Source organism: Tetrao urogallus, assembly GCF_951394365.1.
Source record: "Tetrao urogallus genome assembly, chromosome: 1".
NCBI lineage: Eukaryota > Metazoa > Chordata > Aves > Galliformes > Phasianidae > Tetrao > Tetrao urogallus.
The window spans coordinates 167,139,083-167,156,457 of record NC_136813.1 but is presented as its reverse complement, the minus strand read 5'-3'; the positions used below and the strand labels follow the sequence as shown (position 1 = coordinate 167,156,457).

Genomic DNA, 17,375 nt, shown 5'->3' with positions numbered 1-17,375 from the left:
AACCGTCTCCACCTGACCTCCTGCCCCCAGCCCACGGCGCTCCTCATACCTGGGTATCGCAGATGTGACAATTAACAGCGATTGGCCCGACCCAGCACAGCTGTGCCTCTCACTTCGGACCATCCGGGGCGGCCCAGCCGTGACCCACGCCCTGAGAATGCTGGTGGGACACAGAGCACGGGCTCCCTGCGGGGAGCTGTGGCATTACCCGCATGGGCCCCTTCACGCCAGGCTGTCCCCTGACGCCGCTCCTCGCCTCACCCTCCTTTAGGAAAGTTAAAGCCACGCGCGTCCCTCGGCTGCAGGCACGGCTCTTGCAGACAGACGCCCACCCCCAGCCCCGCACGCTCGGGGCCATCGGAAGGGCACCTCTCGCCACCCCAAACCTCGTCTCACCTCCTCGCGCGGCCGGGCCCCCTTCCCCGCGGGCCGCTGCCATGCCGTCGCGCCGCTCCTCCCCGCCTCCTTCCGCCCTCCCGTCCCGCCCGCCCCGTGACGCGATCCCCGCCCCGCCGGGAGCGCGGGGCCAGACGGGGTTCGTAGTCCCCGCCGGCCGCTGTCGACGAGGGGCGCGGCCGCGCCGAGGCACCGCGCTACGTTGCGCGGCGTGCAGCGGGACGAGCGTATAAGGGGCTCGAGGCGAGCGCGGCTCAGTCAGTCCGTCTGCCTCGCCGTCCGTCAGAACAATGCCTTCACTGCCAGAGCCGGGCAGCCGCGGCTGAGGGGCGGCGGAGCAGCCGGGCGGGACGCGCTCCTCGAGCAGCGCCGCTCTGAGCGGAGGAACCGCCGCCAGCATGTGGATCCCCACGGAGCACGAGAAGTACGGCGTGGGTGAGTGAGTAAGTGAGGGAGAGACGGGCGGGGGGCCGCAGCCCGGCGCCCCACCTGCCCGCACAGCCGCCCGCCCGGTCGGGGACCGGTCCGCGCTCTGCCGGGCATTGTTCGCGCTGCGCGGACGGACGAAGTGCCGCCGGCCGAGCCGCCTATTATTTCAACTTTGCCCGGGGCAGGGCTGCGGAGCCAGCGGGACCTCCCTGCGGAGCGCTCCGGGTATCGCTGCGACTGCTTTGTGCGTTTCTTCTTGACGCGCCGTGCGAAAAGCGCTGATCGCGGTGCGCTCGTCCCGGACAATGGCCCCGCAGCCGAGCGCGGTGCGCGGAGCTCCGGAGGAGTTGGTCGCTCTCCCCGTGTGTGTGCTGTGTTTGGGTGCGGGGGGTGCGTGCGTGGAGGGGCGGGGGAGAGTGGAGGGCGAGGCGGGAGCGGCGCGGAGCTCTCTTTGTTTTTGTGTGTGTGTGTGTGTGTGTGTGTACGCGTGAGAGCTCTACGAGCAGCCAGCGCGGCTCCGTCCCGCTTGGAGTTGATCCCAGATGTTGTCGTCCTCTAAACGCTAAATTATAGGCATTCAGTGGCGTTTATTTCCTCGACTCCTTCACCGGTCGGGTCACGGCTGGGCTGTGGCTGTCGATCAGCCCCACTGTGGGCAAGGGCTCCCGGGCGGCTCTGGGACGCCCTGGAGTGGCACGCGGGGCTGTGTGCTGCGCTCTCGGGCTGCCTGCTGCTTCCTTCCCATCTTATTTTCCTTATTTATTTATTTATTTATTTTCCCCACAACTGCAGCATTTTTTATGATTGCGAGATGAAAAAGATGCTCAGTAGTCATTGTTAACCCTGACGGCAAGCGGCTAAACAGCCTTCCCCCTATCGGAATAACCACCTCCTGGACTGCCGAACAATGAGCTGATGCTCTCCCATACGTTTTTCATAGCGAGTCCTGTAGGCACCTGGACACGGGTCATTGTCCGGCAGCTCCGCGTGTAGGGATGCTCGTCTGGCTGCAGCCCTGCGCCTGCTGGAGCGGTGCCGCTGTGATTTCCCGAGGGGGGGGAGGGAAGGGAGGACATGCATCCATTGGGTCAACGAGGAAATGTCATCGCGAAAAGAGTCCTGTGTAAATATAATATAGTCTTAGATGCTTGTTCTAATTTAAACACATTCCATGGTTTTCTGTGATTTGCCTCCCAAGGGCTATTCAGGATGGTAACAAAAAGCCACTGTTCCATTCGGGCCGTCCACACCCCTGGGACGCGGGTGTATCGTGGTTCTTACAAGCATTGCAAAGCAATGAAATGCTGATCTGAAGTCATCATTTCTTTGCAGGGACTGTGTTTTTTGCTATATGCTCACCCACCTGCACAAAGAGTGCTTGCTATCTGCAAAATCTTCACACCCAGTTACAGTGTCAGCTATTGTACTGTGTGCTGAAGGAGGCTGAAAAGGAGTTGAATCTTTCACAATTCTTCTATAACCTTCAACTTCAATTTATGAAACCTCCTTGACACAAACTTGCATTGTGCAGCAGAAGTCTACTTTTATGTATTCTTTTTAATGCCGTGCTATTTCTGTTTCCAAGCAATTTTTATTAATGATGTGTTTATCTGCCTGTTAAAATGGGTGCATTAGGAAACCCTTAGAGGCACCCGATGAGTTGTACCAAACATGTGTGTATCCTTTGTACCAGAGCTTAGAGCTTACATCAACATCAGTCCTCATCTGCGTTTTCAGTCTGAGTTGTGCAGCGTTTCTGCTGTGATGTGCCAAAATGGATGGGCACCCAGACAGCAGCCACCTGGCTGCATAGAAGCACTGCTGGTAGCCAAGGGGCTGCGGGACGCTTGCACTGCCTGATGGATCCTCTCTCTGAGGAGCAGTTGATGCAAGAAAAGGAGCATCTTTTCTTTATTTTAAACTTTTGCTTGCAGGCCACCAATAATATGCAGTCTCTTTTTCTTGAGCAGACTACTTTACTTTGAGTTCATTTGCTTGAAGATAGGCATACTGCCATAGTCTGTAGTAGATGTTACTACGTTTAGATGTAATCTGTTGTGGGGCAGTTTTACCGTGTTTGTTTCTAAGGCTGTAGATCTTATCAGCTGTGTATTATCCTTCAGGATGCTAAAGGTGAAATAAGCATTGCAATGTAGGTGTTTCTGAGGAAGTTTCCTTTGTCTGGGTTTTGGTAACTTTTTTGAGCAGACGCTTAAACTTTGGTATCACACATTGATACTTCATTTGTGTTATGTGGTACCTTCGGCTGATGTGACAGTCTGGTGGCAGCATCACACAGAGCACCCACTGAGCCATTCTGTAGAGTGCATGGCACAAGGTATACTGCTGGAAGGGCAGGAGAAGGGAGATCTGTGGGTTTGTTTTGTGGCTACTAACAGTAGCTAAAACAGATAGATGTTAAGTGGAGTTGGCTTGAGAAAATTGTGCTGTCGTGTATGAATGTGGAACATAACAGCACAACATTGTTTAGAACAATAACCAAACCCTTTGTTACACGAGTCCTTTAAGGCTGTATGGGTGTGGATGCTCTGCAGACAGCAGACCAGCTAGTGTAGCTTTCAAAGGTGATTAGTGCTGTCTGGTGCAAACACGAAACTTCTTGCTGCAGTAAAAATTAAAAAGCTACAGGAGCAAGTGATTGTCTTGTAAACATTGTCTGGAGTTGTGATAGCAGTTCTGTTAGATGGTCTGAATGTCAAGGACTGTCAGATCCACACACTGCTTTACCATCTGTGTGCTTTGGTTTCCCTGATCCGTGCAGGATATGGTTTGGCTCTCTAGAATGGAAATGACTTACCTCTGTCTGCTGAGCACATCGTTTGCCAACGTTTCTTGGAAAGATAATTTTCAGATGAGAATAGGAAGATTAGAGAATAATTAAACAGTTACTGAATGCCTCATCCACTTTATCAGCAGCATATTATTCAAAGTCCCGAAGTCATTCCATATAGCATAATCTGCCAATTTAACTCAGGCAAGTTTAAATAGTGCTTGGTATTTTTAGTGTGCTTAAGCTATAAATCTGGCTTCCCAAAGGGATATGAAGTGTGGCTATCTCCCGTTTTTTGTAGAGGGAAACGGAAGGATTAAATGACTTCGTGCTATAAGCTGAGGTTTGTGGGTGGAATAAGCCAAGAGTATATTAGTTGATCACAGGAGCTGTATTGACTGGCACTCAGGCAAAGGCTGCAGCAATGGGCTTTGCCCCATTCTCTGAGCCGCAGTTGGACATGTCTCACGAGCAATCCTGATGAAAGCTACCTTTATCTTCAAGCTGCAAGCACTTTTTTTGACTGCAAGGTAACATTACTGTAAATGAGCTTGGTTTGTGTAGCTCAACAGCAACAAAAGGCCAAGACCATAATGTGGTAACTGCCACAGTGTGTCTTTATCATAAGCATGCTAGACTTCTAATTTAAGGTGCTCTGTTTAAAAACTGCCTTGTCCATCCTGCCCCAAACATTAAAAATAGAAATAATGTTCTTATTTTCTCCCTTATCCAGTGTTGATCTTGCCTGACAGTTTTATGTGGAATTTGGTTTACATTTGGTCTTACACTTATAAGACCCCTAGTAATGAAAGTATGTCAAGCTGCCTAAATGACTGCTTAGAGGCAGGGTTGAGAAGGTGTATATTGCTCTTCAAGGCTCACGAACCCTGTTCAGTTGATGAACAGGTAGGAGTGGCCTTTGTCTCATTACATACAGCTTGTGACTGCTGGGGGCCAGTGCCTGCCAAGAGCTGGATGTGAGGTGGATGAGGCAGGAAGGCTGAAGCTGGCGGAGTGCCCATGTTCCCTGCACGCCACTGGGGCAAGGGGAGCTATTTGCATTTCATGAAATACTCCCAGAGTTGCCATACTGAGTTACAAGATTTGTGGGTCTTCACACTGTTATGAGGGTTTTCACACCAGTTTAGGATGTCACTTAAATGAAGATTGCATTTTACTGGTCTTCTCCATTAGTGATAACTTTCAGTATCCTTCAGAAATGATGTAGTCTCAACCTTTTGGACTTAAAAACAACTAATTGCATTCTGTTGGAGAGTAGATCATAGAATCGTAGAATGGCTTGAGTTGCAAGGGACCTTAAAGACCATTTCATTCCAACCCCCAGCTGTGGGGTTGCCAACCACTATATCAGGCAGTAGATCAGACTGTCCAGAGCCCCCATCCAGCCTGGCCTTGAGCACCTCCAAGGATCACAGCTTTTCTGGGGAGTCTGTGCCAATTCCTCACCATCCACTGAATGAAGATTTTCTTCTTAACATCTAATCTCAATCACTCCTCTTTTAGTTTAAAACCATTCTGCCTTGTCCAATCACTATCAAACCATGTAAAAAGTCTTTCCTGCTTATATACTCATTCTAAGTACTGGAAAGCCACTGTGAAGTCTTCCCAGAGCCTTCTCTTCTCCAGGCTGGGGGGAAAAAAAAAAAAAAAAAAAACCCACAAAGAAACCCAAACAACACAAAAACAAACAACAACAAAACAAAAACAAAACAGCTCCCTCAATCTTTTTTTCCATAGGAGAGGTACTCCAACCCATCTTTGTGGCCTCTGCAACCACTCCCACTTTTTTTTTGAAGTTCGTAAGAATATCCTGAACTTCTATGGAGATTGGTAAATCAGTGAAATTGCATTAAAATAAAACCAACACAAGATTTAAAACAAACAAACAAAAAGGTTTGTAATAACTGCTTCTATACATCTAGAATCTTTAATATGGATATGACTTGAATGTCATCCTCTCCAGAGGATAACCCAGAGCTGGCTGGTTCATTAGCACCTTCTTACCCAGCGCTCTTCAGAGTTCTCATCATTGAGTGTATGGAACTGCCAGTGGAAGACTTAAGGCTGATGCTGCTACACTGCCAGTTGTATAGTGATTATACTGCTTTTTTCTTCTGATTCAGTTATATTTAGTATTTTGCCACTATTTGCCTTTTTCTTTTTTTCAGTGTTGGGTTTGTGTAGCTATACCAGATAGATAAGATTAATCCGAAAGGTGATGGAGTGGTGGTGAGTTAAATACCCCAAAGGCCTGGGCTGCCTTTGGACACCCATCTCTTTCCATCCATAGCCTGAAGCTGAGAAACAAAACTGCAGCAGGAAACGGTGTTTCACATTTCCAGACTAATTCAAGGTGAACATGTTATCTACCACCTTCCATAGTTTCCAGTTCATTTGAGTGTAATTCACTGTGCAGGTCTTGGTCTATAAAATTCTCCCTAATTTGAGCTTTGGGATTAGAGAAGATTCTGAGAAGAGTGTTTTGATGTCTTGGATCATTTGGGATACTTAAATGTACGCAGTGACTGAGAGCTCACTTTCAGCAGACAGCTCTTGCCCCATGCAAGAAACACTGCTTTATCTTTTTAGGTTTGAATGATTGTGAATGGTGTCTGTGTAGAATTATACAGTTTTGGTTTTGTTTTGATGGATTTTTTTTTTTTTATTACTCAATTGGTGTTTGATTCTGTAAAAGTACAGGGAAACAATCTATATAACTCCTCAAAGTCCTATTGAGCCTATCTGTTTTTGCAAGAAGTACTGTTTATTTCTGTGTGTCCTTCTGTGAGGAATTGGGCAGAATGCCTCTGAGGCATTTTGTACAATTTGCAGTGATTTGGAAGGCAGAGATTAACCCAGAGGGAGATGTCCCTCTTCTTTTTTTTTTTTTTTTTTTTTTTTTTTTTTTCCCCAGTTGCATGCATTTTACTGGGAGTAGGAAGGCTCTAACACCAATGAAGCACGCAGGTTTAGCTGTGCTTGAGAGATGATCAATAGCAACATAGGAAAAATCTCTAGAAAAGATTTTCAGAGACTTAGTCTGTGCTACATTCTCAATGCTGTGTCAACTTTATCTGTTCTGAAGGAAACTTGCCAGCGCATTCTTCAAAATTCTTCTAATGGAGCATCTGCACTTGTGTAGCCCAGTGCTTAGCAATCCTAATACCAGAAAGATTTTAGCATTGGAGTACAGTTTTTTCCTCTTGCATATATCATTATGTGTATATGAAGGTCTGCTGAGACTTCTTTTCTTTGGATGAAGTGGCTCCAATTATTTCATCCTTTCCCTGTAGATCGTGTCATTCATATCCTTGACCTTGATCTGTGTCAAAAACTGGATCAAAAAGCTTGGTCAGGTAAGGCAGGAGAACTTTTCTGTGTTAGGCAGTGTGTCTGCTGGTCAGTCCCGGCATGGTATCTGTGCCTTTTGCTGTAGCATTGCACTTCTCCATTCAGGTGGGAGCCCCAGATAGTCCTTCAGATCCTTTTCTGGAAGTTGTCGAAACAGTCCTTCTCCCACCCAGTGTTTGTCAGCTGATTATTTCTGCTTGTGTGACACTTTACATTTGTTCTTAATGATTGGCACCTTTTCCATGCTGTTTCTCCAGCTTTTCGGCCCTGCTGACTGCCAAATTTTCTTTCTCGCATCAGCCTGTTGGAAACACCTTGTATGACAGCTTTGTTGTGAGATGCAATTTAAGATCTGCACTTGTTGACAGAAGCAGAATTTGATGAGCAGCTGAAATACACCTGGATGCCGTGAGGATTTGCCATTAGTTCAGATCTTTGCATGTGTAAAGGAATGCGCTTTTTTTTTTTTTTTTTTTCTTTTTCTCCAGATCTTTACAATGACAGGAGTTGGAGATGATAGTACTTTCTGTTTATCTTCATAATTCATGTTTCTCATTGCTTAGGATGCATGCTGCATTTCTGTAGGTTAAATATCATGTGATAACTTGTCAGTTTTGCTTTCTTGGGCATCTAATTTTTTTTTTTTTTTTTTTTTCCCATTAATAATGCTGACCTAATGTCCAGATGCTTTATGGTGGTGTATATGAGAGTTGCAAATTCTGCAGCTCTGGAAGTCACCTGTGCTGGGGACGAAGAGAGAAGGTGAATTTTGCACATTGTAGTACATTGTGCTTGCTGGCTTCTGTTTTCCTGAGTAAGAAAACAGGAGAAAATCAAGTAAGCATTTTGCAGGATTAAAAATAAAAAATCATTCCTGTTATATTGCCAGAAAAAGAAAAAGTGCTCTTGAAAGAGTGCTAATTCAATGAAAACCTTGCTGACACTGATTGCATGTTTCATCTCTCCCCAATTAAGGAACTATGTCAATTTGAATTTTCTGCTTCACATGCAGTATGTATCTTCTCTAATAATAACATCTGGAATTGCTACAACTGTATATGGGGAAGTCTGCTTACTCAGCTCTCCGGTACATCAGGTTTTGTGGTTTTGATAGTTTGTGTGTAGAAAAACAAAACAATGCAATAGTAGAAAAGGGAATAAAAGATTTGATTGTTAGTTAGCAGACCTCAGAATTGGGAATTTCAGTTTTGTTTCTGTGTTACTGGATTTTGTCTGTGTCCTTGCAGAACTGTGGGAGGGCTGTGGCTGATCCCGTGCAGTCAGGAGGTAACTGATGAGCTTGTTCTCTCTTTCTGTCAGCAGAGGAGAAACTGGCTGCCCTTTCTGACTCACTGCTTGCTTGGTTGATTTTTGTCATTGTTTGGGCTGAATTTAAGACCTGAGTCCTTTCTAGAAATGTAAAATGAGTTATTAATATCATGTGTGTACTGACACCTTTTCATGAGCAATTTGTATTGAATGAATGCATATCTGTACAGACTGGATAAGAAGTGGCCACCAACTCCAAAGTAGGGGATGTTTCTGTGATGATAATGTGCAGATTTGTTCTGAGTGTTTTTTAAAAATCATTTTTTGTATCAGAAGTCATAAGCTCTTAAATGGGATGATGTTTCGTGTTCTGGAATTATTTGAAATTACAGATTGTAGTGCAAAAAAAAAAAAAAAAAAACAAACAACTGCACTCCACAAAGCCTCACAAAGTTTCAACTTCTCTGCCCAGCAATATAATGAGTGAACAATGCTTGAGATGCCTTGTGAAGAAAGGAGTTCCATATTTCTGATGCTCTGTTTCTTATATGAATTAAATGCAAGTTAGCTGCAAGAACTGCATTGCTTTGCAGTTTTATTATGCAAATAGCAATCGGAAATGGCTTGATTACCAGTGGTGTGGTAGCCTATGTGATTATAAACAGTTGTTGTTGTAATAAAGTATTTTTAATGTTTTTCTGGGCAATGATATCTGTTAAGTAACATGATCCTGAGGAAAAGTTCTTCATGAAGATGATTGTTTCTAAGTGAAGTGTGGTTTTTGTTTTTGTTTTTTTTTCCTGGGAAGGCTGGGGGGAAGTAGCCTGGGTAAATTTAACTGAAATCATAAAGGCAGCTCTGATTCAGTGGGCACAACTGAGAGATGCTGCCTGAATTGAAATGGGAGAGGACTAGCTCATCGCTTCTAAGTACCCACCTTTGGGAAGTGATGGCAGTAAAGAACAAAAGTGATGGCTTTCATAAAGAAATTTAGCTAATGTTTTGTAACCTGAAAGTGTTTGCTGCTGCTTTCTTCCATTTCATTGGTGCTGTGAGAAGGAGCTTGACCTGCAGCTTCTGCCTGTGCACGGGAATCAGAATTATTCCTTGTGGGTGTTCATGTTATCCTCAGAAGAAATCTGAGCGTGTATTTCTGAAACGATTTAGTAGATAAGGGCTTGCAGAGCTGCAGTGTTACTCATGGTTAGTTGTGGAAGGAAACTTCTTGAACCTTCGTCACTTATCTGTCTCTTCCCTATTTTTTCACCTTCCCCTTCTTCCCCGACTTCCTTCCTTTTTCGGTCTGTAAGGTTTTGGACCAAAAAAAGAGGAAATCCTAAGGTGGAAAACAATGGAAGATCACTGCTTTTCTATTTTGGTATGAGAGCATGTGGCAGTGCTGGACAGAGTTCATTCCTTCAGCTGTACTTGCTTCTCTTCTTCCACCCGCCCATACTGGAGTAAAATTGAATAGCTAATTATAACTCAGGCCAGAATGCCATGACTTACATCCTTTATTCTGCTTGGAATAACAAATACCCAGAAGCTACATTGCCATTCTCTTTAGGCCAGCTGTAGTTGAGTGCACAGCCTTGCTGAACTTAATGGACTTATTCTATCCTGTACCAGGTTAAGTAGGTAAAGAAAGCGTACGCATCTGCCTGCTCATGCTTTGCCATTATACTAATTTTAGGAAAGTTTGTTAATGAGAGTGGTGCACAGCTTGAGTTACACATTCAACTTACTTACATAGTATGAATTTTAATTTTCACATTTAAAAGATCATTTTTCTTGCAAGTCAGACTAGGAGACAAAAGATTTACCTGTAGTTCTTTCTGCCAACAAGTTAGGCTTTTTACAGTGATTTTATTATCCAAAGACTTGAAACAATCTTTCCACCAGTTAATTGAAAAAAGTATAGTAGAAGATGCTGAAAATAGGTAACATTTTTAAATAATGCAGACTTTTTCAGGAACATTTGTAGTGTTTTTGCTTATCTGAGGCAAATTATTGGTTTAGAATTAAATCCTCTTTGGATGTTGTATTTTGAGGTGGGCTGTATTAAACAATATTCAGATTTAGAGTAGTAGGGAAATCACTTCTCTCATGGTTATCTGCAGAGTTCTTGGCATTTTTTTTTAGGTTGCTCTTTGCAGTTTCTTCTGGAAAACGCTGTCATCCTGTCTATTTTTTTTTCTAATTATTTTTTTCCTATGTAGGTAAGTGGTAGCTTTCCCTCAAGCTGAGCAGTTATAATCTGCTCTAAGAAGCAGTATTTAAAGCTTGTTCCCTTGGTGAAGAGCACCAGCTTCCTGGCAGGGGAAGGATGTGTGGGTCAGTGCTGTTCCCTGTCTGCTGTTCAGTGTGAGACAGCATCCCCAGCTTTGGCATCTTCACGTAAATGTGGTCATACTTGCATTCAGAAATCTCACTGAGAAGACAGTGAGACTGAAAACTGTTGAGGTTTAATGCATTTTTCATGCAAAAGAAAATGTTCTGCAAAGACTGTTCTGCTGAAGAGGCTGGGGCTTGAATAGCAATGCATCTAAAATGTGTATTTAATAGGTGCATTAAAAATGACATGAATTTAAAGATGGTTGAGATAAAGTACACAGAGGTTAGTTGTCATATTAAAGAAGTACAAATTGTGTGGTTTCCTTTTTCCCCAGTAGGTTATTATAACAGTGTAACTTCATAAACAAAGAAACAATGCAACCATAACAATAGAATTAGCATGAAAACCAAAGCGATTTCTTGTAAAGGTCTCTTTGAATTTATATACGTAATAACATTCCTACTTTTTTTTTTTTTTTTTTTTTGACCAGCTGAATAACTGCTTTACAGTTGAGACTTCATGTAGCTGTGAAGTTGATAGAGATCTGCGTACTTCCTCTGTATGTTCTGACTCTGTGTGCAAAGCCAATAACAGCACATAATAAGCAGTGGAAGGGGCTTGGTGTCAGAAACAGGGAGAGAATAATATTCTTTAGCCACTAGGTATTGAATAGATTCAAACTAGCAAGCTAGAATTTCTTTGGTTAATCTCTGAAATGGATTTATTATTTGCAGACTGTCATAGGTCTGGCTTTTTAATGATCAACATAAAGTACCATTTATGCTTTTATGGACATTATGCAAAGCTTCAAATACTGCAGACTACAAATACTAAGTTTTGTTTAAAATATGCATTTTCTGTAGAATAAGAATATGCACAGCTGCAGTGCCATATGTTAAAATAATTCAGGAAGCTCTGTGTAGCATATCGTCTGTGTAGCAATTGGAAAGATCAACATGATGGAAAGGCATTACACCAGAGGTGTAACAAAAGGTGCTATAAAAGAAGGGAAGAAGATTGCTCACCCATATTGGAAGATCCTGGGTTTGCAGGGGAAAGCTCCACAAGAAGGGATCTCCAGAAAGAGATGGCAGTCAATCCTTAAGTGAGGTCTAGGAGAGGTGCAGCCAGGCTCCACCCCTTCTGACCACGCAGCTGAATTGCCTTCACCTGTGCTCCCAGGGCTGACCGGGTCCTTTCCTAAGGTGGTCCAGGCTGTGACTCAACAGCTCCCATGCAGTCTTGGATGAAAGTCATGGAAAGAACTTGGGTAAGCAGAGTGTTGCTGGCTGGAGAGCAGCAGGCTGTGCTCCCCGGCATGGTGCTAGCAACAGTTTGTGAAGAATGGCTGAAGAGCTGATCTGGCTGTCAATTAGCCACTTCTTAGGCATGGAGGGATCCCTGGATCAGCAAACTTTTAGTTATTTCTACTTGTTAGTGCTGTTTGTTGAGATGGTCTTAATTTGAGCTCTTGGACTAGTATGGCCATGAGCTCTTTCCTCTTCCAGAGGCTGCTCATTAAGCTGTCCTTGCTAGCTCAGACTGTCCTATCCCTGCTGTCTCAGACTGTGTTAACATGCAGCAAGGAGAACTGCCCAAGAATGTATTTTGGACACCAAGTAGTTGTTGGTTCTTGTCAGCTCAGAGCAGGCTACTAAAATGCAACTTGAATGTCACAGGATTAGAAATGTAACTGACATTGCAACCTTAGAGTTCTTAAGTTGATACAGAATTTCCAGTTTTTCTGTGATGCAAAACTTTCAGAAAAAGATGAAACAACAGAACCAAAAAGCAACAAATGTACAGCAGGAACTCAGTGAAATGTAAGCACCTATCTCAAGCAGAATGAGCACAGGTGTGATGCTGGTGATCCTTTCAAAGGGTCTGTGTCTCATTGTCAAATCCAGAACTTAAATAGACAAAAAATGAATCATTTCAATATAGCAATATGGGAAAGGAAATTAAACATTTCTGCTTGACATAATCAAAGTATGTATTTTTACAGTGATATCATTTATGTAGCTGATAGCAGAAGGCTGAATATTGTGAGATTAATGAGAATGGCTTCTCCTAAAAATGATGGTGATTAAGCATTGCTACTTCTTCTTTAGTCAGGATGGTTATGGGAATAGTCCTGGAGGAAAAGCTTTGGCAAGTGTTCCTGCCAATTGCCTCTCCCAGTCTTGCTCCATTTCCTGTTCAAGCTTTCCAGTAATCCTCCTGGAAACATTCAGTAGCGTGTCTGGGGAATCCCTGCACTTCTGCAGGAGGGCTGCCTTCTTTCAGGCCTTGTCCCTCACCACCCACCTCCTTTGTCTAAATCCCCTCATTCTGCTGCATGTCTCATCCTTGCACCCCAAACCTGGTACTCAAGCTCAGGGAAAATACTCCTTTTTGGTAGTTATGTGGTCTTTACATTCTGTAGCAGAATGTGTTTTAGACACAGAACAAGTACCTTTTAGGTCAGGAGAAATAATTCATCTGTGTTGTGTGGGATATTAGACTTGTCACATTTAAGATGCTGAGACCATCCTTAATTCTGGTACCTATAATGTTAGGGAATCATATGCAATGTTTATTATATTGGAGGCAGTTTTGTATGGCTTCCCCTACGCTCTCTTCTTAATCAGGGGAACTGAGAACCAACTTTCACTGTGCTCAAAGCATTTTTAAATTTTTTTTTTTTTTTACTTTTTTTCTCCAATTAAAGGCATCTATGGGAGATTGCGTGGTGAGTGTGCTCGCTGCACAGTTTGTGAGAATAGAGACTGGAATGTAATGTGTGACTTGTGCATGGATTTCTTTCCAAGCTTCTCCATGCTGACAGTCACTCACTTGTGATGCTTCCAATTACTGTGTGTGTTTTCAACCCATTTTCATGCAGGGTTTCCAGTTTGTTGTGTCTGCTGTTCAGTGATTAACAGCAAGGTGATTGGGAGGAAGAAAAGCAATGGTGTGTTTGATCATTGAGATGTCTCAGATCAGGAGTGTTTTTTTTTTTTTTTTTTTTTTTTTTGTGAGTTCCATAGTACAGTCTTAAAATATGTAACTTGTCTGTAGGCTTTAATATTAAACTATTTCCATTGAAGTCTTGAATCCTTGAAGTAGCTTTAAAATTGAAGGAGATAGTTGCTCTGAGGCTTCAGTGTTAGCTTTTTATATAGGTAGCTTAGTAACCCTCAGAAGTCATATCTACATACTTGCCACTTATTTTTCTTTACAAATTACATTATCAGTTTTCAAAAGGAAGAGCTTTGTCTGTGGTATCTTGTGTGGAAGGGTAGGTAAGAAAACAGTTTAATGATATAATGCTTAAATTTCACCCTCAGCAAGTTTGCCGATGATACGAAGTTGGGAGGATTGGCTGACACGCCTGAAGGCTGTGTTGCCATTCAGCAAGACCTGGATAGGCTGGAGAGCTGGGCAGAAAAAAACCAGATGAGGTTTAACAAAAGCAAGTGTAGAGTCTTGCATCTGGGGAGGAATAATTCCATGCACCAGTACAGGTTGGGGGATGAGCTGCTGGAGGGGAGCTCTGCGGAGAGGGACCTGGGTGTCCTGGTGGACGACAGGTTGGCCATGAGCCAGCAGTGTGCTCTTGTGGCCAAAAAGGCCAATGGCTTACTGGGGTGCATTAAAAAGAGCGTGGCCAGCAGGTCAAAGGAGGTGATCCTCCCCCTCTACTCTGCCCTGGTAAGACCTCATCTGGAGTACTGCGTCCAGTTCTGGGCTCCCCAGTACAAAAAAGACAAGGATCTCTTGGAAAGAGTCCAGCGGAGGGCCACGAAGATGGTGAAGGGCCTGGAGCATCTCCCCTATGAGGAAAGGCTGAGTGAATTGGGTCTGTTCAGCCTTGAGAAAAGGAGACTGAGAGGGGACCTGATCCAGGTCTATAAATATCTAAGGTGTGGGGGGCAGAATGGCGAGGCCGGACTCTTTTCAGTGGTGAGTGGAGACAGGACAAGGGGAAACGGCCAGAAACTGCAGCATAGGAAGTTCCGCACAAACATGCGCAAGAACTTCTTTACAGTGAGGTGACGGAGCACTGGAACAGGCTGCCCAGGGAGGTGGTGGAGTCTCCTTCTCTGGAGATGTTCAAGACCTGCCTGGATGCCTACCTGTGCTACCTGGTGTAGGGAACCTGCTTTGGCAGGGGGGTTGGACTCGATGATCTCAGGAGGTCCCTTCCAACCCCTACAGTTCTGTGATTCTGTGAAATGATTTAGAGAAGAATACGTTAGTCTCATCAGATACATATTTAATAGACAATCGGGTCTGGCTTTGCTTCTCTTCAGTTCTGATGGCTAGATACAGAAGTTCATTGTAGAGCAATTTTCTTTGGAGAGGATTTTGCTTCCACAAATTCATCAGTATGTAGTTGAGTAGTTGAGTCAAAACCCCTCTTCTATTAGTGCTAGAGAAAAGTCAAAAGGAATTCTATTAACTAGTTGGGAATAACTGTGTTGTGCATGAATGTGGGTCTAATGAATGTGGAAAGGCATTCCTGCAGCCTGTGGCATGTCACACCAGTCCTGGGAGGTGAGAGGAATGCTGTGGCCTCAGATGCCTCATTGAGCTGCTGATACTGCTTGTGCAAAATAATGCAGTACTGTTCATGTGCTGGAAACCTGATTTAAATACCCTGAATTCTACAGGCTTAGAGATGGAAAAGGATTTCATATTGTTTGCCTTGTAATCTCATATCTAGCTCTCTTAGTCTGCATTATACAGATGTGTGACTGGATGAACAGCTTTTGGCAGACTTCGCTGGCTCTTTGCTCTCCTGACATCTTTTACGACAGGGACTGAGAAACAGAACTGCTGCCCTTCCTCTAACTCAAATTTTATGTACACCTTCCAAATAACACCATCCTTTCTGTGCAGTGTTAGTATTGGGTCTATTAGTTTATATTTCTGATAATATAAGGAACTTAGAAAAATGTGGATCTCTGCAGTTGTGTGGAGATGTATAGAAAGACCTTATGCCAATTATTCTGTTCAGTTACAAATTATTTTTACAGTTGTTTTGGTAATCTTGTAAAGATCAATTGCTGTAGGTCATGAAGCAGTGCAAGAGAACTGAAAACGTGAACTGTTTGTTTTTATTTGTAAGTTGTTCTTGAAAACATGGAAGCTGGAAGGGTTTTGCGGCAGCTTCAGTCAGAAGTGAAGGGAACCTTGGACAGAGATAGGCCTATGGAGCTAGGCTTGGCATACACAGTAGCGGATAGTGAGTACTGGATTTGGGAAGTAGAGATGGAATTGAGGGATTTTGGAGCCTAAGCTGAGTGATAAGTAGGGGCAGAGGTCAGAATTGCAGCCTGCTTTTATCAGGTCATGAGGTGGGATTTGTGAATCTCTTAGTGCACTTGTGGGAGGGAAAGCTGGTGGCCAGGCACAGAAGAGTCACAAAGTGAAAGGTGCAAAGGATGTAGGTGTCAGGAAACTTTCCCTGTGCCCTGCTTGTAGCCTTTTTGTAGCATCTGCAAACTGCTTGCCCGGGGTGGAAGTTATAATTAGGGCTTGCTGTAAAACTTGTTTAGTTTAGGCCAGTCACTTCTGGATTTTGTACTGCGAGGGTTATGTTTTGTAAGGGATGTACGATATTACTTATGATGGTATTTGGGTCTTTAATTAAAATGTACTTCAGAAACATGACCGCATCAGGATTCTGAAGTGCTTCATCCAGACTGTGCCATTTTTATGGCACTTTACTGTGATTTTAGGTGAGAACCTCAGATTTGAACTTTCTGTAGTCAGTTGTATTTCAGTTTGTAGGTCATGCAGGTTTCAGTTTACTATATAATGAATCCAAGTGGCTCTTGAAAGTTGCTAATGAGCTTTGAGCTAATCAAAAGTCCTTGTCCTGTGGTGCTAAGTCATAGCTTGCTGTTCTCTGAACGAGCTGTTCCTGAACACAGAAAATTCTCGCTTTGAGAAGGCTGCTTGGAAACTTCTAGTGAATGCTTGATTGTGAATTCAGAAGAGTTCCTGAATTGTAAGAGCTGATAGCACAATGTTGTTTTCTGCATTACGTACTCCAGCAGCTAACCTGCTGGTGTGTCAGTAAGCAGTAGGCAATGCTCAGTTGCATCTTGAGGCCTTGGTTTCTTAGGTGACCCACGGATGACCAATGTGGGTAGTTGTTGAAAGATACAGATGGTGGCACGAAGAGATGTTATCTTTAATTCTGCCTTACAAGTGTAGTGGATTCTGTCAATACCTTCTTGCTTGTGGGAACTGAGTTTGAATTTCATTTGGAGGGGAGATTTCATGTGGCAAAACCAATCTTGATTAAATGACACGTTCAGTTGGCTTTAAAGGAATGCTTTGTTTGCTGTACATGAAGTATTAGCATTCCCTTTTGTTTGTATTGTTTGTACCACTTCACTTAGAACCAGTGAAAGGTAGGGGCTAGCAGTCCTTTGTGGTTGCGTACTCGAAATACGATTTCTTAAATAAAACAAAGAGTATGTATTTGTTCGGGAGTGTAGAAAGTGATGAATGAGTGTGGTTTTGTTGAGCTAAGGTTGATTGCACATCATAGGGTTGGTTTTTTTTTTTTTTTTTTTTTTTTGAGATCACATGTGGCAGAGTCTTTCGCTTAGAACAAGTATCCTGGAGCTGCTGGCAGGCACTTATTTAGGCGCAAGTGCAGGAGTGCTAGTGTATCAGTACTGTGCAAAATACCATCACAAAAAGCTTTTGCAGAGCGTGATGGGAGTTGAACCAGTTTCATCGCAAATTGTGTGCTGCAGAAGTACAACGAATGGCTGTAGTATT

General features: G+C 43.7%; 2 protein-coding genes across 3 annotated transcripts in view; one reads left to right on the top strand and one right to left on the bottom strand.

The window, feature by feature from the left end:
• The window catches only part of ZNF277 (zinc finger protein 277), a gene marked incomplete at both ends in the record, with an annotated part of 53,546 nt that extends 53,107 nt beyond the window's left edge, over nt 1–439 (bottom strand). Inside the window, one exon of the mRNA XM_079550112.1 lies at nt 397–439. Coding sequence (XP_079406238.1) covers nt 397–439 — 43 coding nt within the window. The remainder of the gene's footprint in view (nt 1–396) is intronic.
• Nucleotides 440–794: 355 nt separating this feature from the next.
• Nucleotides 795–17,375, top strand: part of DOCK4 (dedicator of cytokinesis 4) — a gene marked incomplete at both ends in the record, with an annotated part of 237,507 nt that continues 220,926 nt past the window's right edge. For both annotated transcript variants that reach the window (XM_079536116.1, XM_079536115.1), the window contains one exon: nt 795–831. In XM_079536116.1, coding sequence (XP_079392242.1) covers nt 795–831 — 37 coding nt within the window. The remainder of the gene's footprint in view (nt 832–17,375) is intronic.